Source organism: Micropterus dolomieu, linkage group LG03, assembly GCF_021292245.1.
Source record: "Micropterus dolomieu isolate WLL.071019.BEF.003 ecotype Adirondacks linkage group LG03, ASM2129224v1, whole genome shotgun sequence".
Taxonomy (NCBI): Eukaryota; Metazoa; Chordata; class Actinopteri; order Centrarchiformes; family Centrarchidae; genus Micropterus; species Micropterus dolomieu.
This window is the reverse complement of record NC_060152.1, coordinates 4,169,152-4,191,431: the sequence shown is the minus strand read 5'-3', so window position 1 is coordinate 4,191,431 and position 22,280 is coordinate 4,169,152. Positions and strand designations below refer to the sequence as shown.

The 22,280-nt window shown below is 40.9% G+C and overlaps 1 protein-coding gene across 1 annotated transcript in view; it reads left to right on the top strand.

Annotated features, from left to right (window-relative positions):
- The first annotated feature begins 9,910 nt into the window (after nucleotides 1-9,910).
- si:ch211-113g11.6 (uncharacterized protein LOC559008 homolog) overlaps nucleotides 9,911-22,280 on the top strand; it is a 36,212-nt gene continuing 23,842 nt past the window's right edge. The window contains exons 1-6 of the mRNA XM_046044445.1: nucleotides 9,911-10,180; nucleotides 13,102-13,197; nucleotides 13,514-13,619; nucleotides 17,929-18,036; nucleotides 18,258-18,397; nucleotides 19,771-19,949. Coding sequence (XP_045900401.1) covers nucleotides 9,911-10,180; nucleotides 13,102-13,197; nucleotides 13,514-13,619; nucleotides 17,929-18,036; nucleotides 18,258-18,397; nucleotides 19,771-19,949 — 899 coding nt within the window. The remainder of the gene's footprint in view (nucleotides 10,181-13,101; nucleotides 13,198-13,513; nucleotides 13,620-17,928; nucleotides 18,037-18,257; nucleotides 18,398-19,770; nucleotides 19,950-22,280) is intronic.

The following is a 22,280-nucleotide window of genomic DNA, read 5'->3' as shown; positions in this document are numbered from 1 at the left end:
AGTGATCACCACCACTTCATCCTGGCTTCGCCGTCAGACTGGATGTCTTTTTTATTTCAGGGAAGAGAAGAAAATCATTATAGATATCATGTAACCATGACCATATAATCATCTCTTGTCATTATTAGTACATCTATCAAGAGCAAAATGCATCATCAGTTTGGAATTACATTTTGATTTTATTTTCTACTCGTGAAGTAATTTTTTTTGTGAAAATGAAAGGGAAAATGAAAAGCTGTTAGCAATCTTATTCCTCCTTTTTAAATTTGCTGATTTCACACGGTATTATAATGTGATTAAAACTATTGTCAGAAGCCCTGACAGGAAGCTGGTTGGTTTGCTACAAAGCTTTTAAACTCTTCAGACTGGAATTTTATGAAATGTCTCTTGACAAAATAAGGGGAGAAATATACTACTGGAGCAGAGACCAATTGAAGGAAAAAGGTCTGACTGGCCTATTTAACGACTTAAAATTGTGATGTTTTATAAAGCCCTCTTTAATTATAAAGCAATAAATATTAGACATCTCGCATGCAAACACATATTTTCAAGAGTTGCAGTGATTTTAATCCATTATTAAATGTAGGCACATTTGCAGTGTAGGTAAGTGGGACTGATTGGATGGGTGAATCAGAAATGCCAAAATGGGCCTTCTGGGGGTGTCCTGAGTGTAATTCAACCAAGCATCTGTGATGGTATTTGCCCGTATGATTATTTCAGTGATATTTATGCTCCCACCAAATGCCCTTTTCCTCTAACACCCAAGCCAGGTTTCTGTAAACACTCCCTGTTTAATCTAAAAACACAAAGGGCAGTAACGTCAGATCACGTGTTTTGGTAAATCATACCAGTACATAGCCAGGAGTCCTCGAGCTGGCTCTCATAGTGACGGCAGATTAAATGTAGATTAAAATCCAGAGGTCTGGCTCTTTGCCACCTGGGGTTCCAGACTTTGATTCGACCTGCCTGAGGAGCTTAGGCTAGCTAAATCTGGATCATCTTTTGAAATAACTTCCTGAATCTGACCTCTACTTTATGAATATTTTTAATAAGAGTACCTTGTTATTTTTTATGTTTTGCTTTAACTGTGGATTTGACTTTGTTTTGATTTCCTCATTTGGGAATATGGAAATTACAAATGGACTGTGATTGGAAATATGTTGAATATATTCTTCTTTCTGCCTTTTAATTATTCCCTTAGTAGTAGTCACAGCGGAGGTTAGGCTGTTAAAATCCGAAATGGTTACTGTTGTTCTTTTTTGCCTTGTTTTTAGAATACATTTAATTGAGTTCAATTCATTTACATTAAGTAAACGTTATTACCAAAGGGCATATTATCATTGCACAAACAAAAACACATACACTTAAAATAACAATTAAAACTACAATGTACCCTAGCGACGCTCTTGTCTGCCAGCTCATCTCTGTAATATGTTTTGTTACGATCCACAGAGCCATCCAGGTTCCACTTCAACAAACCCGAGAATTACATCAGCATGTACCACCAGGAAGGGAGCGACATGTTGTATGTGGGCGGCCGGGCAATGGTATACGTGTTGACGTTCACCAACAGAGGGGTCCGCGACCTGCAGGTACACTTTACTTTTAGTTGAAATTGCTGATTTGTATGTAATAGAACATTTTCGGGGATTTAATCTCTCAGCTCCAGACAGTCATCCTTTAATGGGGTACCATGTAGAGAGCAGTAATATAAAAGAGGTTTCTAACCACCAGTTAAAATACTAAATACTGCCCAGTCTTCTAGTCAGTTCACTTAAAAAGCCACTTAGGCAACCAGCCAATGTTTTGAAGTGCTGTTCGAACATAGAAATATATTTTACATTGGTAACATAGGAAGCAGGGACCTAAAGGTTGAAGAGGCAGGCCTGTAACCAGAGATAAAGGCCCTGCACACCCTAGGAACACCTTCAGATGCATTTTCACTTATGTTGCTTGATTAACTCCTCTCAGGACTGAGTGGGTGGACATGACAACTCACACCTTTATCAGTCTTATTGGTAAGTTGGCTTAGGCGATGTCACATAATCAGTTTTGGGGTAGTTACTCAAAAAAGGTACACATTACTAGTTACTTTTTTCTAAAGTAATGCCTTACTTTACTAGATTACTCACTGCTGAAAGTAAGTAGTTACACTACTAGTTATATTACTTTTGGATTACTGCGTAAAATCATCTGTGATGCACAATAACTGCCAAATAACAAGTCACACCTCATATATGCCCAGATCAACACAAATCCTTATTTTAATGAGAACATACCCACAATCTTTCTTTTATGCTTTGTAATATTACAAAGCTGACAACAAAGTTGTGAACATCAGCCCAACATTTGTCAAGAGAAGTACAAGGCTACAGTACAATACTATAATGCTTAGAACTTTTATTTTTTCAAATAATGAACTGCATTACAATAAATCATAACCTAAAATAGGTTGTTCTTCCAACCAGTGCAAATATTAATTTGTTGAAAATAATATTTTAAAAAAAGATACTGGCCCCCATCATAATATCAGATGATGGTGAGACTTCAAAGGAAAAACTGTAATGTAATTTGAACTGTGCAGTTAAAAGGCCAAACCCACACAACAAACTCACTGTAGCTCACTTGCCAAACTATGGCTTTAAAGTAAATTTCTCCCTCTTGGGCAGGAATCTCCTCAAATCGTTTGTCGCGAAACTAATACAGTACTTCCACCCCTCAAAAGAAGTCTTTAGCAGCTCTGCCATTTCTGCATCCTCATGAACTGGCGATAAAGTCAAAAGTATTGCGGAAAAGTGTTATGCAAACATGTACGAAAAGGGACGTTTGATTTATTTTTTTCTCCTCCCATTATGCGGACCAGTACGCAAGCAATGCAATGATTTTGTTATTAGCAACTGTAATGTGATAACTTAAGTTATCAACAGTAATGCGTTAAATTACTGCGTTACAAACAAAAGTAATCTGATTAGAGTAACGCATTACTTTGAAACGCACATAACTCCCAGCATAGCCCACCTTTAGTTTGAGCCGGGTTTCAATGAGGCAGATTAAGTCAAAACTCCTGTGTGGTTTTGCATGACTTTTAAGTAAAGTCAAGTACATTTATTTACTGATCGCAAACTTGCCTCAGAAGGTCCTGGTTTGAATCCCTTACAGGTTCTGCAGAGCTGATTGTAGTATCCCTTTGCTCCTCCTTTGCTGGCTCTGCTGAGGTGCTCTTGAGCAAAGCCTTTGGCTGTAGTTTAACAGGGCAAGTGTGGATATGTGTGAGAGCGGTACAGCAAACCCACATTTGCCACAGTTTTGGGAAATATACTTATTGGCTTTCTTGCCAAAGAGTTAGATGTGATAATGGCCGTCCCTCTCATGTCTGTTTAGGCAATTATCCTAGCTTAGCATAAAGACTGGAAGCATGGGGTAACACCTAGCCTGGCTCTCTGAGAAGGTCAAGGTTGTTTGTTCAATCTCTACAAAAACAGAATTTTAAAAACAACAGTTGGTGGTGGGAGTTATGTGCTATAACTATTTCAGACGAGGAGAACAGACTTCCTGAAGTCCTATTGTCACAGAGGTTGCCAGGTAACTAAAGGAAAACCGGGTGGATGGATAAACAATTGCTCATAAAGAAATACTTGCCACAGAATTTAAAAACACTTAAATATGTATTTGAAATTTAGTGCAATCCACTGCTTCCTGCTTTATGCTAAGCAAAACTAACCTCCTGCCGGTTTCAGATCTTTACTTAACACATACACACACACATACAAGATCATCTAATTTTCAGCAAGAAAGTGAATAAGCATATTACCCAAAATGTTGAACTATTCTTTTATATAAAATTTAGCAAAAGTGGCAGGTGAATTTATTTTAAAAGTAACATTTTAGTGATAAATAGCAACTTATCTCATTTGTCTCTGTGATCTTGTGATCAATTAAAGAACAATAGATTAGGATTTTTGTTTTGTTTTCCAAACTTTAAGAAGAAGCGGGGACATGTCAAAATCCTACTGCATTTCATGGAGTGAACCAGGAAAAGAAGAGTTTGTCTGATGTAACCACTAGTGTTGTAGTACTCCAGACTGGTCTTAAGACCACTTTTTGATGGTCTTGGTCTCGTCTCGGACTAGACCGCCTTTGTACTCGGTCTTGTCTCAGTCTGGGACATTGAGGACTCGGGATTTTATTTCAAGACCAGTCAAGACCATAACTTTGGGAATATCAAGAAATTGCTTTTGCATTGTCTGATTTGTTAACATTCTAACTTTGATTGGATGTAAAACTTATTGCTTCAAATGCAACCAATAACCCTAATTAAACATGTGTTGTTCCCGTTAATGACTGTCACCCCTCCCCGCAATGCTTACGTTGATTTCAGCTCTTAGTGTTTGTATGTGGGTGTTTTAATGGGAATGTGGATCTTTCAGATCAATTTGAGAAGTACCTATGATCTCGTTGCTATTGCGTGCCATGCGATGCAGGGAACTGGTCTTGGTCTCGACTGCTCTCAGCCCCTAAAAGTCTTGGTCTTGTCTCAGTCTTGATAAACTCTGGTCTTGGTCTTGACTTGGTCTCGGTTTGGGCGGTCTTGACAACAACACTAGTAACCACTGCATGCTGTTTTAAATTACAGAGCAACTACTAACTCAGTGAAAGTACATTTTTAACATGATAACTAAGAAATAAGTACAACCAAACGTATTACTTTTAGAAATATATATTTCCCCCAAACACCATTTGCCAAACTCTCCTGGATGACAACAAATATAGTTTCCCTCCTACTGTGAGGTCGGAGAGAGACGGCCGGCCTGCCACTGACCCAATTAAGCAGCTGAGGGCTGACGATGGATCATGCATACATTAATGAAGCTATGCGTCTCTCTCCCTGTGAGGAATGAAAACATAATTCACTGTTAATAATGTTAATAATAATACTAATAAACTTATACAGCACTTTTCAAAAAGTGCTTTACATAGTTTAACTAGGATGAAAACATTTCCCCACTGAGGTAATAAAAGTAAAACAATTAAAATAATACAGAAATCAATCAATAAAAAATAAAGCCACCAACAATAAAGACAAATACTAATAATAAAACAGATAAGACAAGTTGGCAATAAAACCATGTGTGGTACAATTAACAAAAGAGAAATGTTTTCACAAGTGAGTTAAAAGATGTCACTGATTCACTGCAAAAGCACGGTCACAATAATGTCAATGTAGGCTCAAGATTACACAGTGTGTGGGCTGCAGCGTCAGGACTGCCTAACCTGACAAATTGAAGAGACTGTAAGCTCAGTGTTTTATCCTGCTGTGACTATGCCCTATTTTTGTGAATGATTGCAGGCTTAATGTTGGGTTTTCCTCAGGAAAGACAGATGGAAAAAAACATTGGTTGGTGATGTGTTTGGCATTGAGGCACTATTTCGATGTTTTATGGTGTGTTTTTATAACACTCACAGTTAAGTGACATTTAGTTAGGTTAAGTTATTTCCAGTGCCAGTTAGTTTAGTGGAGCATAACAATAAAAAAATAACAATTTTCCATTCTTAACAGCAACAGTAAAAAGCAAATCTTGGTGTCAGCCACACAGGATGGAAGAGTGAGGGCTTTTTTTCTGGGATTCAACAATTGTATTGGGAGACATTTATTATTAAACGTTGAGTAAACTCAGTTACCTACTTTGCAATGAAGAAACAATGCTTGTTTGACTGAAGGGTAAAATATCATCAGTTTTCTCAAAAGAATAAATTGATTCTGCCTGCTTCGTACCATTTTTTCTATTGCTCTCTCCACCTACACGTACTAGCGGCATCAAGGTCACGGCCATGCTTTTCGTCTTTGTTAAAAGGAACGGTTGAGGGAACACAGGGGTACAACAACAATTGAAATGACAAATGAAGCCATTGAATTCTGTGAATAACACAGAGTGGTGTTAGCTAACAAGGTGGATGTTTGCTGTGAGGTCTGTGTTTTAGCAGCTTCAGCAGGGTCAGTGTTTTCATGCTGAAACAGATCAGGGTGAAAGAACTTGGCACGAACTAAATAGTCCTTCCTCCTACAGATCCCAGCGGCATCTGATCAGACTGCAATTGATACCTGCAAGGCCAAGGCTGCACCACTCGAGGTAGAAGCTCATTTTCGCTGTCAGCATCTCCATCACTTCTGCAAAGCACTCTCCTCCTCCCTCTGTGTATTATCACTGAAATCATCAACATAATCACCATCACCATCATCATCATCATCATCATCTGCAGTTGCACTACGGTGAGGTTAGCCATGTTTATTTAAATTTAGGTTCATGTTCATTTTTTGCTAGGATTAAAGAGACCAAATAATTTAAATAAACTATAATAAATGTGTTAAGAACAGGAGACAGCTTCAATTCAAAACAAACAAAACAAACAATGCACAGTTGAGTGAGTTGATGATAATTACAGTGCATAATTACATGGAGAGACAGAATACCAGGGGTTCAAAACAATATTGAGCCTGAAGTAAGTCTAAGAATGTGCCAAATTTTCAACATACAAGTTACAGTGCTGCTTGCCATAGGAAATAAAGAAATCCAAATGACAAAAAAAGAGTTGAGTCTGGCAAGAGAATCAGAATTCTTGGTATTTAAAGGCTGCACTTTAAGATCATTTTTACCATTTTACATCAATTAATAATTTCCACATTTATTTATTTTATAATTACAGGAAATTAACAAGATAATTGAAACTAATTTTTCATGTATAATTATGCTATTATTATTCATAGTTAACTTAATGGCAAATTAAACTAAAGTATAGCCATGAGGGTCCACATGACGTACGTTTGGTCAGTGCTCATGTTCGCAAGGGATGGCTTCAGAGTAGTATGTACAGAAGTGCCTGTGTGCATCCATTGTCAATGTTGCTGTCCACAGTATGTCAGAGGCAAGCCCACAGGAACAGCACCGGGGTGGAGCTGTGAGGCGATTTTACCACAGTGGTCACAGTTTGACTTTTCCAAATTTAAATCCTGCCTGAAAACACATTTTATTAAACTAGCTTATCCAAAGTGATCATTGTTCTTCTGGCCACAGCAATCTTTTGTTTCTAATTATTTATGTACCCTGATTTTACGCACTGTAATTTTAGTCTTTATTAATTTAATTTATTTCTTGATATACTGTTTCATTCTGTTTTGTAAGGTGACCTTGAGTGGTGTAAAAGGCACCTGTAAATAAAATGTATTATTATTATAATTATCCATCCATTGTCAACTGCTTATCCTGCATATCCTGCAGATGTGAACTCTGGTTCGCGGGGGCTTACACCCTGGAAAGGTTGCCAGTCCATCGCAGGGCCACACATAGACAGATAACTACTCACACTCACATCCACACCTAAGGACAATTTTGGAGACACCAATTAACCTAGCCTGCATGTCTTTGGACGGTGGGAAGAAGCCGGAGCACCCGGAGAGAACCCACACGGACAGGGGGAGAAGTTGCAAACTCCACACAGAAAGGCCGGGGCAAAGTGATCTACCGTCCACCGTACCGCCCATTATTATAATTATCCATCCATCCATCCATCTTCATCCGCTTATCCGGGGTCGGGTTGCGGGGGCAGCAGCTCCAGCAGGGGACCCCAAACTTCTCTTTCCCGAGCCACACTGGGTCTTCCCCGTGGCCTCCTCCCAGCTGGACGTGCCTGGAACACCTCCCTAGGGAGGCGTGCAGGAGGCATCCTTACCAGATGCCCAAACCACCTCAACTGGCTCCTTTCAACGCAAAGGAGCAGCGGCTCTACTCTGAGCTCCTCGCGGATGGCCGAGCTTGTCACCCTATCTCTAAGGGAGACACGAGTCACCCGCCTGAGGAAAACCATTTCGGCCGCTTGCATCCACGATCTTGGTCTTTCAGTCATGACCCAGCCTTCATGACCATAGGTGAGGGTAGGAACGAAAATTGACATGATTGATTGTAGATCGAGAGCTTTGCCTTACGGCTCAGCTCACTTTTCGTCACAACGGTGTGGGAAAGCGAGTGCAATACCGCCCCCGCTGCTCCGATTCTCCGGCCAATCTCCTGCTTCATTCTCCCCTCACTAGTGAACAAGACCCCGAGGTACTTGAACTCCTTCACTTGGGGTAAGGACTCATTCCCTACCTGGAGTTGGCACTCCACCAGTTTCCTGCTGAGAACCATGGCCACAGATTTAGAGGTGCTAATCCTCATCCCAACCGCTTTGCACTCTGCTGCGAACCGATCCAGTGAGAGCTGAAGGTCACGGACCGATGATGCCATCAGGACCACATCATCCGCAAAAAGCAGTGACGAGATCCCAAGCCCACCGAACTGCAGCCCCTCCTCGCCACGACTACGCCTCGATATCCTGTCCATGAATATCACAAACAGGATTGGTGACAAAGCGCAGCCCTGGCGAAGGCCAACCCTCACCTGGAAAAACTCCGACTTACTGCAGAGTACTCGGACACAGCTCTCGCTTTGGATGTACAGGGATTGGATAGCCCTGAGAAGGGCCCCCCTAACCCCATACTCCAGCAGCACCTCCCACAGTATCTCCTGGGGGACCCGGTCATAGGCCTTCTCCAGATCTACAAAGCACATGTAGACTGGATGGGCATACTCCCAAGCCCACTCCAGGATCCTTGTGAGAGTAAAGAGCTGGTCAGTTGTTCCACGACCGGGACGAAAAACGCATTGTTACTCTTCGATCTGAGGTTCGACTATCGGCCGAACCCTCTGTTCCAGCACCTTGGAGTAGACTTTAGAGGCTGAGAAGTGTGATACCCCTGTAATTGGCACACACTCTCTGCTCCCCCTTTTTGAACAGGGGAACCACCACCCCAGTCTGCCACTCCTTGGGCACTGTACCCGACTTCCACGCAATGTTAAAGAGACGTGTCATCCAAGACAGCCCCTCCACACCCAAAGCTTTTAGCATTTCTGGGCGGATCTCATTTATCCCTGGGGCTTTGCCACTGTGGTGTTGTTTGACTACCTCAGTGACTTGTGAGAGTCGGATTTAGGAGTTTCTTAAACTGTTCCTTCCACCGCCCAATTACCTCCCCAGTTGAGGTCAACAGGGTCCCATCCTTAATGTACACAGCTTGGACGGTTCCCCGCTTCCCCCTCCTGAGATGGCGGACAGTTCTCCAGAAACACTTTGGTGCCGACCGAAAGTCCTTCTCCATGTCTTCTCTGAACATCTCCCACACCAGATGCTTTGCATCTGCCACAGCAGAGGCTGCAGCCCTTCGGGCCTGTTGGTACCTTCCAACCTCCGCCGGAGTCCTACGAGACAACAGATCCCGGAAGGCCTCGTTCTTCAGTCGGACGGATTCCCTGATCACCGGTGTCCACCACGGTGTTTGAGGGTTACCGCCCCTTGATGCACCTAAGACCTTGAGACCAAAGCCTTCCGCTGCGGCTTCAGCAATAGAGGCTTTGAACATTGCCCACTCATGTTCAATGTCCCCAACCTCCACAGGGATGCCAGAAAAGCTCCGCCGGAGGTTTGAGTTGAAGATCTCACGGACAGGGGCCTCCTCCAGATGTTCCCAGTTCACCCGCCCTACCCGTTTGGGCTTACCAGGTCTGTCCAGAGTCTTCCCCCATCCTCTGACCCAACTCACCACCAGATGGTGATCATTTGACAGCTCCGCCCCTCTCTTCACCCGAGTGTCCGAAACATGCGGCCTCAAATCAGATGAAATGATTACAAAATCGATCTTTGGCCTAGGGTGCTCTGGTACCACATACACTTATGAGCATCCTTATGCTCGAACATGGTGTTCGTTATAGACAATCCATGACTAGCACAGAAGTCTAACAACAAACACCTTCTGCGAATCTTCTGATGGATGGTGGGTCCAAAGGATAGAGAGGGGGGTGCCACGTTGCTTCTTCGGGCTATGCCCGGCCGGGCTCCGTGGCAAACCTGGCCACCAGGCGTTCGCCGACAAGCCCTCCCTCTGGGCCTGGCTCCAGACGGGGGCCCCGGGCTTCCTCTGGGCAGGGTCTCTCCTCCTCTTCCTCGTTTTGTCATCAGGGGTCTTTGTGAACTATTCTCAGTCTGGCCTCTCACCTGGAACCACTTTGCCTTGGGAGACCCTACCAGGAGCACCGGGCTCCAGACAACACAGCCTCCTCTCCACCACGATAAGATGATGGTTCCTGGAGAGGTATTATAATTATCCATCAAGAAAATGAAGCCACTGAAGATTGAGGTTGAGGTTGAGGGTAGATTTTAGTGTGGATCTTGTTAAATCACTCCGCAAACAAACCCGAACTCTATAGTTCTAAAGAATTATTTCTCTCAAGAACATATTACACATAGTAAAAACATACAAATTTGCCTACACTAACAGACAAATTGACCCAGCCCACCCACCCACCTACACATCCACCTACACACACTTACAAAATAATAAACACAAATAATAATAATAATTATTATTATTATTATTAGTTGATATTGCAGATCACATGATTTTTTCCATACATACATAATCAGTAGATGATTGCTTGTCAGAGTGCTGACAACATAAAATAACTAACATCTTGCTTGAAAGTGATGATCAATTTAATCTATGTAGTTGATCTATTTCTTAAATTAACATTTTTGTTTTGAAAGCTGCCAATTCTTTTCAAATCACATTTACTGTAACTGTATCATAGGCTGCATACAGATGCTTGAAGCCCTTCAGACTTCAGTCCAGCAATGATGGCAAGGCCAATAAACTGCTGTCAGGTTTAACAAAGATGTGTGATTCCTATTTTAACACACCAAAAAATGTGTTCTCTGTAAGGGCAGCGTGTCAATTGGAGTCCACTGTATTGTTGCAACCATGAGTATGTTGTCATCGGGACAAGAGCACTTCCGTAATTCAATTGGCTTAGATTTCTACCATTTCAATATTGCCCTCCATATCTCACAGTAGTGAGTATACACCCAAAAGGGAGCACTGCATTTCCTGCAGCGCTAAAGCTTCCAGAGAGTCTAGCAGTGGCATGTGACGGAAAATGAGAACGTCCTGAGTGATGCAGTAAATCCCCCCCAATAAAGCCAGTTGTACTGAGAAGGGAAATGAAGGACAGGAGGCAACATTCTTCCGTGATGGACAGATACAAGGTTTGTGGAACACAAAGCCCTGGAGTGACATGAAGCTATGTGGTTGGTAGCACACCCAATTTGATAGAAAGACTATTACCAACCATCTCCCAGTCCACAGTGTTTTTGAACTTCCTGTCCACCTCGGCTTCTGTTTGTCCTGAGCGCACAAACCAATAAATACACCAAGGGCAAATACGATCCAGGTTGAACATAACAAGAACAAAGTGCAAACCTTAATTAAAGCTAATCTTAAATCTTACTACAACGTCTCATCCTAAATGACCCAGTCATCAACTCTCACCAGTCGGCTTTCAGGTTGAGATTAGCTATGGAGACGTTTGCTAAAAGGGTTAGGGTGAAGGTTAGTCTAGGTTCAGTCTAACAAAAGTATTTAAGCCACTTGACCCCCAAAAAACTGGACTGATTTTCAAAATGTCTCTATCACTCTGTTTCTCTCTCTCTCTCTCTCTCTCTCTCTCAATTCAATTAAATTCAAATTAGCTTTATTGGCATGAATGTAATAACAACATTGCCAAAGCATCATATATACACAACATAAGAACAATCAGCCCTGTGTATCTCTCTCTCTCTCTCACACACACACACACATCTCTCAACTTCATATGTGAATTATTAAATCCAATCTGAGTATGCTTTTAAAACAATAACTGTAACCTATTTCCAGACAAGAACATAAATACTGGAGGATGAACTAAAACACTTGTTTAAGGTTTTAGAAATATTGAGGTTACAGTTAATGAAAAGGCTAACCTTAATTGGAGCTCAGTGATGAGATGTGAACTCTGGTCTCCTACACACCACAAGACCTCAATGCCTTTACTTAGCGCCTCACTACTACTTCCCGTATTGGCACTGAAACTTGGCTTTGGACATAAAATCATTAAATATGGATGTAATTTCTAGGGATACTAGACTGGTTTTCCACTGGGCATTGTTAGCAGTGTTGCGAGCTTCTTGCCAAGCAGTGCAGTAAAACAACATAACATTTGAAGAATGAAAGAGACCAGCTTTAGCTGGATCAAGAAAATGAAGCCACTGAAGATTGAGGTTGAGGTTGAGGGTAGATTTTAGTGTTGATCTTGTAAAATCACTCCGCAAACAAGCCCGAACTCCATAGTTCTAGAGAACTATTTCTCTTAAGAACGTATTACACATAGTAAAAACATACAAACTTGCCTACACTAACAGACAAATTGACCCAGCCCACCCACCCACCTACACATCCACCTACACATCCACCTACACATCCACCTACACACACTTACACAAGCTCTGGCCCTGTTTTTTTGGACTTTGTGATGTACTTATGCCATCTCCAGTTTTGTACTAACCTTGTTTCCATCAGAATTTGTGATTCATTTTTGTTCTAAATAACATTTTTCTTTTGTTGAAGACACACTACAACAAACTTGACTGAACATTTACCCCTTAAGGTTGTACTCAGTAATAATGTTTATCCTCCATCCAGTAATGTCCTAGAGATAGTAGCCCATTTTATGTACTTAATGAATAAGTGATGCATATGGAGTATTGCAGTGCTGTACTGCAGGGCTAAGCCTCCTGTGTGCTGTCTGCCAAAAATGTAACGCCAAAGCATGGATCGCCTCCAGTTTTATTTAACTCTCTCTATCTCTCTGAGCAATCCGCTTTCCTTCTCGTAATCTGTTAGGTGTTGTACTCTTGGCTTTGTTTCTCTATCCCTCAATTCCACCTTCCTCTCTTCCTCTATTTGTTTTTCTCAATCCCTTGGTCTCTCTCTTGTGTTCTCTCTCCCTTTGTGCAGTTTCTTCCTCTCCAATCACTTCTCTCTACACAGTTTTTTGCTCTTTTGCCTCTCTGTCTCTCTGCATCTTTAATCTGCATCTTAAATCCCTTTACCAGTCTGTGTGTATTTTTTTCCCCCTCCCACTTGCTTCTTCCTCATTTTCTGCCTTTGTCCCTCTCTGTTACTGTCTCTTTCTTTCACAGCTGGAGTGTGATAATTTCATCACCGTCATTCAGAAAGTAAACGACACAATCATAGTATGTGGGACAAATGCTGGAAGCCCCAGGTGCTGGATGCTGGTGAGAGTTTCATCATACAATTCATTGAAATGCTGTTATATCATTATTATACTATATTCTTAGCAGCTGGTCCTTAAGTCTAAACAGTCCCAACATTGTAATTAATATTTATTTATTTCCTCTCTTATTTATTGAGCTGGTCATATGAAAGCTGGGAGTTATGTATTGCCATAGAGGATTTTTCACAAAGTTATGAATATGTGTCCCTATGGATAAGTTGAAATTTCCAAAACCCTATGTGGTGAAAAAACAATAACTCTGAGTTTAAAATGCTGGACTTCCTCTAGGATCAAACACCTCTTCCCTCTCCCGGTAGGTAAATGACACCGTGCTGACTGACGTCCAGGGCAATGGGCAGATAGCGTCGGCCTCTGACATCTCCCCACCATACCCTTCCCAGAGGTCCATCAGCTTGCCCACAGGTAAAACAAAAAATAAATTACAAATTACAAATTACTGTTTATAGGAGTTTATGATTCACTGAAAGAAAAACGAATAAATCCTTACAAAAACATTACAGATTTCAAGATGTAGTATCAGCAAACTACGACAATGTGATGAGAGTTTTTGACAAAGTAGTTTTTTGTTGCCAGTGATTCGATGAACCCCATTCTCATCGTCTGGTGGCAGATAACAGGAGCAGTAGTTTAAGCTAATTTTATTAGATTATGAAACAGATGGGCGTTCCCTCTTAATTTTAGAAGTGATAGGATTCTGGTCACATTAGCAAATTAATTCGAAAGTATCTTACAAGTTCCTGCAGTTCTAGCACCCCAATGTTGGAAGCTAGCCATCAAGCTAGCCTGAACAGATTTGATTTGCTACTTCACCAACCAAAAACAAAAATCAGCATCAGTGGGGGTTTTTTACTGAACAAGACTTGTGAATTACGATGCCAGGAGCAAAACCCAAAGTAGTTTGGTGTTGTTATATAGCCCAACTGCTCTCTAATTTTAAGAAAGTGGTTATATTAATCTAAACTGCAATATTTCCCTAACCTTAACTGTATATATTGAACCCCCTTGGTTTAAATCCCAACCTTGATCTCTCCTAACCCTAACTACGTAGTTTATTTACCTAGACCTAATCAAACCTTAATCATATCAGTGTCAGTTTAGAAAACAGACATGTGAATCAATTTGGTATAGCAGTGAAGATAACAACAAACAATGTGCTATAGGGGAGTCAGATCAGTCACAACAAAGGTAGGGACGGACACAAGGAAGCCTTTCTGGAAAAAAAATAGTTTGGTTCGGCTTTATGGCAGAAAATTGGTCAGATCAGGTCTCTTTGGAAGGCAATTACTAACAATGTATTTTCTCGTGTTGTTTGGTGGATTTTTGGATCAGAGCTGGCCGCAAAAGCAATACAGTACAATTTGAATTTTACCTTTAAAGTATGTATAATGGAATTAGACAAAACAATAGCTTGGAAGCTTCTCATTTTTATTTTGGATGTTAGCGATTTGCATATCAAAGTTTAGCAAAGTTAAACTCTATTCCCACAAGGAAAGCCACTTATCATGATTATTCCAACCTAACCCTAACCGTACCCCTAACCCTAAACCACTCAAATGAATTGTTGATTTTGCCATTATAAATTGCTGGTACAACCAGACCCAAATAGAAGGACGTATAGTAATCATTACTTAAAGGTTCAAGTTTTAGTGGCATCTAGTGGTGAGGGTTGCAAATTGCAACCAGCAACTCACAATGCATTCACGTGCTCTCGGATGGTCCTATTATAAAGTCGTTCTTCGGACTTCAGTGTGTGTTGTGCTCTTAAGTCAGAGCTTCTGTATACTTCTTTATGTCTGATGTACACTTTATTTCTCTTTTTGCAATAAAGATTTAGGGAGGAAAAATATATTCTGATTATTCCAACACCACATGAATGCACCATCAGTCACCTCTCACCTCTCCCTTTCCAAGCGCGCAGGAGAAGCTAAGGTGGCCGACACACTCTGTCACCTCTTGTGCTAAATAATATGTGTGGGCCTCCATTTCTCCAAATTTATTAGTATTTTTTTTCTGATCAAAGTTTAACTGAGCTCCATTTCTTAAGCATCACCTTTTTCTCCAAATGATCTAACTTTTTCAAATATCTTACATTGGAACAAAGCCAACTCTATATTAACTTTGCTCATTTGAGTTGGGAGCAGCAGAGCGACACTTGTGAGTCCCAGGCTCCCAGGAGCAATCTGTCTCTTATTATCACTCTGTATTCATAATATGCAAATGAGTAGATGCTTTTATCTAAAGTACCTTATAATATTTTAAAGAGCCAATCATCTACAAGATAGATGTGTTTGTAGATTTTAATAGATCATGTAGTACTGAAACATATGTACTGTACCTTAAATAAGATCTAATATGTTGCCTGTAATGCTCCATTCTAATTGGTCAATACCTGTGTTTACAGTAAATGTTGGGCAAGCTTGTATTTGTGTTTTTATTTTTTACATAACACTTCTCTTTTGTTAATTTTAACTATACTTCATCTATCTAAGTTGAGTAGCTTTTGAATCAATTTGACAATAAAAATGAGCATCATTAAAGTAAAGGTTATAGGGTGAAGGCAATTCACTACATATTTGAATCAAAGTCTTTATCTATCAATGTTAGAGCTGCAAATAGAGCTGGAGAAGTTTTAAAAGTTTAAAGTGTTACTGCAAAGTCAAGTGACATCTTTTTTATTTAAAACAACTACAAGGAGCCACAAAGAACTCATTTCAAATCCTGCATTTCTCTCTATCTGTTCTCTTTGCTGATCCTGCCCCAGTACCAGCCATAGACACAAAATCAAAAATAAAATTCAAGCGTCTCCTGCTTCCTTTTACATATTAACTTGTCTTGGAAAATGTAAACATAGGCTTGTCCAGTCTGCATACCTTAAATTGTCTTGTCTGCTTTCAAGGGGAATCCGACCTGGTGACAGGCCTTTAGAATACAGAAATAGTCAGTCTTGATGCTGATGGTCTCGTTTAGGTCATATAGAGGATCAGTATTATTGAGACTGTTTCATAACCAATTAAACACTCCTTGTATGGAGTTAAATTAGCCCCAAATCATACATTTGTTTCAAAGGGCTTTACAATCTGTACTGTATAAAACGCACTTTATCCTTAGACCGTTGGTATGGAGATGGAAAACCCCCCGTCTTGTTCCTACTACTACCCACCCATCCCCCAAAAGAACAATAAAACATAACCATAGAGCTATCAGGAGAAAGAAAACTTAGGAAGAGCCAGTAACACAGGGCCAATATGACCCATGGATGGTCAGAGAGTTGTAATGGTTTCACGCCTCTGTCTTTAAGCAGATCATATATATGTAATTTGTTGAGTGTAACATCAACCAAGGGATCACACCACCCTGAGTGCCAAACACATAAAAGTCAGCCATCTGTCGTTGTGCATTCACATGGAAAAAAATCATGGACACATTTCTAAAATAGAGCTGTTGTACAACTGACTGCACAAACAGATTCAAAAAGAATTCAGGCAGAAGTTTTTACACACTCCTGGAAAGAGAAAAGATGGTAGGGTTTCTTGTTCAGTGGTAACTAACCAGGCAATTTTTGGGAATTAAACAATTTTTTGGAATTAAAAATAATAAAATCCAAAGAAGAAGTGGTTTTGATCAGGCTGATAAATTATCTTAAAGGGGACCAGGCATATGTATGTATATGTCCTGCATGTTTTGTCTACTTCCATTCCTTCCCCAGTGTCAAGGTACATAAATACAGTATCTAGTATATTTCAGGAAACGCAATACCTGGCCACATTTCAATATTCACAGACCACTGACTCTCTGGTGCAGTCTGGTGTACCAATCATTGACATTGCTAGTGGCAATATTTTTCATTGTTTTTCTTCCTACATCACAGATGTTCTTATTCAAAGCAGCACAGATGGTTTGTTTCTCGTGAGAAAGGTTCTATCACATAAAGATAACTATAAAACAAACCCTCTATACAGGACAAATGACCCAGTTAGGGGTGTAATACATCATTTTCACCACATAGGACTTTAGTGCCTTGCACATATTCGCTGGGAGTGACACTCCTAATTGCAGAACTATTGAGAAGTGCAGGGTAACATTAACATTAAGAGATTTTTCGAATTAAACTGACCTTTCAGTAGTCACAGCGCATGATGAGGGACAGACAAATTGTCTGTTAAACCATTTAATGCAGATGCATGGTAAGGACACTCAGAAATTAGTGAGAGGTTAGTTTGCGCTGCAGGATGCTCTTCCAGATGGGGATCAATTGTTAAAGCAACGAGCGGGCCCTTTGCTTAGTTGAGCAGCATTCTAATAACGATTTGTCTTATTAAGATGCTACTGCCACGATTTCAAATGCTTCCCCTCTGCATTGCTATGGAGACAGAGTTCTAAGTGGGATTATACGAATATGGTGATTTGTGGCTGCTCATCGATGCAGTCAGCCATTCTGCCTTGATGTCTTCTTTGCTGTTGCTTTCCTCTTCCTTCTCTCCTCCCCTGTTTTTTATTCGGTCTTAGGTCTCCTGGGCATCCTTTTTTCTGCCTTCACTATCCCTTTCTGTGTTTAATGTTCTCTGTCTGTATCTTCCTCTCCTCCAACTTCAGTCAATCCCCTTCTGTGTCGCTCCAATCTATCTTCCTCTCTCTCTGAACCTTGTCCCTTCTATTTTTTTTCCCACTGTTCACCCTCTCTTCTCTCTGTCTTTTTCCCTTTCTGTCTCAGATGGGAGTCTGTATTCTGCTATGTCGTCAGTGGCAGGTCACTCCGGCTCGATCCGGCGTACGTTTGGCTCCCAGAAACTCCTGAAGACGGAGAACATTTGGCTGCTGAGTGAGTAGGAGGAGGGGAGTAAAGCAGAAACCTTACAGGTTTAGACTAATACATATGGAGATGGTGGGTGGTACTCTCTCTAAATCACCCACAATCATTCCCATCGGGAAAATAACATGTAGGTGTATTCACTGTCAGTGTATGGTTTAGGTCACATTATTTAGTGGTACAATGCCAATCAAGAACTATATTTACACCCAATTCTCACATCTCATCACCAGATCCACAATTTGCCGGTGCAGCAATCATCCCGTCTTCACAAAAGTTCAAGGAGGAGATCTATTTCTTCTTCAGTGAGCTCAACAAGACAGCCAGAGTGGACGAGGAACCTTACAGGGCCCGCATTGGCCGAATCTGCACGGTAAATATCCCACTTTTATGCCTGCGTTTGGGAAAATGCGGGTAAATCCAGGTCTTTGCATGAGTTTAAAGTGATGTTTCCCAACATTGTTCTGCTCTTGCAAGCCTCTTAATGCTGGCTGAATCTGCACAGTAAAAATCCCACTTTTATGCCTGTGTTTAGGGAATTGTGGATAAATCCAGGTCTTTGCATGAGTTTAAAGTGGTATTTCCCAACATTTTTCTAGTCTTGCAAGTCTAATCACATTGCATTTATCGTAAGAGTGCTTTGCACTTCTCAGATTGTGTCATTGGAATAAGCTTAAGAGGCCCTGAAGATTCTGTACAAATGTTGTTTTGAAAGGAAACCACTGGTTTTAAGTGAATTGCTGATAAAATGAACTAAAGGACTGAATGCTTCAAAGTTGAAACAAATCCCAAATGTGCTGAGTGAAGATGCAACTTAATCCAAGGTGATATAGTACTACTACTGTCATTTGGAGTTTATTTTCTAAAAATACATGCATGAAATACATGCAGAGTTGTAGTAAATTTGCCTTTCAATCAGTGATGTTAAAGCAGGGACACATCCAATTGCAAGCCAGTGTGCACTGTTGAACGCCGGCTTTGAGGTGTGCCGACTTTCAGATGTGTTACCCAATCAGCAGCAACATACATAGGCCTATAAACCCTGCCCCGACATTTCCACATACCCTGTCACTTGATGGGATGTTCTCTGCTATTCTGGATGGCAAGGGCAGTAAGTGTAACATGTAGTGTATTTTATAGTATTAAACACATATTTAAATCGATTTAATCAGGCATTCTTATAAAAGAATGCAGACAATGGCCATCTCAGCTGCCGTAGTTGCTATGCTTGTTTAACACTGCACTACTCAATGCACCATTGTTCCCGTTTAAATAAACATTTTGCTACGTTTTGTTGGAGCTGAACAATCAGATGTCAATGGCAATACACCTGACGCCATGTGAGATTCATAACCCTTGAAAATAAATCTCAGACACAAAAATCCAAAGATAAATGATAAGAGCAGAAAATGTATGTTAATAATGTTTTGTACAATGGTTAGCCTGTCTAGCTCAGGTATTTGTGGAGGAATAGCTGTCTCCATCTGCCTACAGTCTTTATGCTAAGCTAGGCTACACACATCTTGGACAAATCTATGTACTGAATGCTCAGAGTTTGACCAAGCAGAATCTTTCCCCACCCAAAATGAGTATTGCTATAAGGGAGGTAAAGGGAGTCCTGGTGTTCTTTTTCAGGGGGCAGTGTCACATTCTGTCTGGAAACAAAAAGTAAAATTCTAAATCAATTTGGCATCTTGGCTGCCGTATTATGACTTTGTTGTCACATACTGTTTATGTTATTTCCAGGTGGATGAAGGGGGCATCAAAGCCTTGCTGGAGAACTCATGGACCACCTTCATGAAGGCCCGGGTGATGTGCGGTGCAGGAAACACTCAGCAGCAGTACAACAACATGAAGCAGGCGGTGGTGCTTACAGCGCAGGACAAAAGGGCCGGGGTCATGTACGGCCTATTTTCCAATGCATGGTGAGCTGGAACATATCATAAACACTTCAGTTTAATTGGCTTAAGAGGAATTACACTGTATATTATAAATTTCTGTTATTTCAAAGATTTTAGGGATGTAAAACGAAGAAAGAACAAAGTTTTGTTGTGTTGCATGAAGCTGGAATTATGCTTTTCCAATGATATTTGTAAATGTCTCCTCGTCAGAGAAGGGTGTTATGGGTAACCATAGGTTGCAGAGGCTAGCAGAGAAGTCAAGGTGTTGATTGCTTGATTCAACTCATGTCAGGGAGAGACCAAAACAAACATAAACGTGAAGTAACAGCTTTACATTTTCCCAGACAATAACTTAGTGGCTATTAGTTGTATTGCTTTTTTAGTTGCGGTGTCTTCAAACATTTTGACACAGTATGGTGACACTCCCTCATACCTAAATGACAGAATTGGTTGATTTCCAATGACTCCCAAAAGCTGCTTTTCGACCAAAAGAACTATTCCCCCGGAACTAGGAACCTTTGGAGGAAGTCACTGTTTTTCCACCGGAGGGACCAGGGTCTAAATATAGTTCTGGGGTCTTCATTTTACCCCCCAAAAAGTCACTGCTCAGGAGGTAGTACTTTCTGAAATTACCAGTACTTTGGGGGGCGGGGCTTGCCTTGCAGTGAAATAAATCACAATCAACAGTCAAATAGCACACAGGTCTCGCCGATGTCTGCCTGAGATCATATGTTGGCATTAAATATATTGGAAATAGCAGCCAGCGTGCAGCGGTGTGTTTACGCTAAATACTGGGTCCGGAGTTGTTGTTTTAAGTTTCAGTCAGGAGGTTTTTACACAGAGACGAAGTCGGTGTCCTCCTCTCCGAAACAAGTGGAACAGCTGATTACAGCAGGTAATTAAGCTCGTTAAACATCACGTTCCTCCGACGCTAAGGCGACACGGTCCTACAGCTGATCTGCAGCTCTTGTCGCTGGTTTTAATAACCTTCCAAACTGTCGCAATTTTATTTTTGTGTTGCTTTCTATGTGCTGGAGTTATTTGAAGAACTTGATGGGTTTTATCCAGTTTGTGATCCACACGTCTTGCCGATGTCCGCCTGAAATCGTCTGTCGGCATTAAATTTATAGCTGGGAAATAGCAGCGAGCTGCAGCGGTGTGTTTACAGTGAACAGCTGATGGAGTTACACTAAATACTGGGTCCGAAGTTGTTGTTTAAAGTTTTCGTCAGCCAGGAAGTTTCTGCATGGAGCCTAAGTCGGTCTCCTCTCCGAAACAGCTGATTACGGCAGGTAAAATAAAGCTCGTTAAACATCCCGTTACTCAGGCAACACAGACGTGAGTGCTGCAGCTGATCTACAGCTTTTGTCAGCTTTTTTAATAACCTTCCAAACTGTCCCGATTTCATTTTTGTGTTGCTTTCTCTCTGTACTGGAGTTATTTGAAGAACTTGATGGGTTTATCCAGTTTGTTATTAAATGTGTAACAAACTTTATTGTGTGTCTCTTCATTATAGCTCCCACACAAAAAAGCTGCTTTAATGGTCAAGCATAGCCTATAGTTTTTCATTATATTCCAGTCACATCTCTTGCTCATGGATAGTGGTTACAAATAATGATCGCTTTGTATGGCTACAGCCTATATCAGCTGGTTAATTTGCTTAATCTTCGCAGGTCTTTAGACCATGGTGGAAACGCACACAGCAGTGGGCTGAAGGAACCTTTTAGTTCCTTGAAAAGAGATCTGGGGACTTAAAAGTCTTAAAAGGTACCTGACATATATACAGTGGCTTGCGAAAGTATTCGGCCCCCTTGAACTTTTCGACCTTTTGCCACATTGCAGGCTTCAAACATAAAGATATAAAACTGTAATTTTTTGTGAAGAACCAACAACAAGTGGGACACAATCATGAAGTGGAACGAAATTTATTGGATATTTCAAACTTTTAAACAAATAAAAAACTGAAAAATTGGGCGTGCAAAATTATTCAGCCCCCTTACGTTAATACTTTGTAGCGCCACCTTTTGCTGCGATTACAGCTGTAAGTCACTTGGGGTACGTCTCTCAGTTTTGCACATCGAGAGACTGAAATTTTTGCCCATTCCTCCTTGCAACACAGCTCGAGCTCAGTGAGGTTGGATGGAGAGCGTTTGTGAACAGCAGTTTTCAGTTCTTTCCACAGATTCTCGATTGGATTCAGGTCTGGACTTTGACTTGGCCATTCTAACACCTGGATATGTTTATTTGTGAACCATTCCAGTGTAGATTTTGCTTTATGTTTTGGATCATTGTCTTGTTGGAAGACAAATCTCCGTCCCAGTCTCAGGTCTTTTGCAGACTCCATCAGGTTTTCTT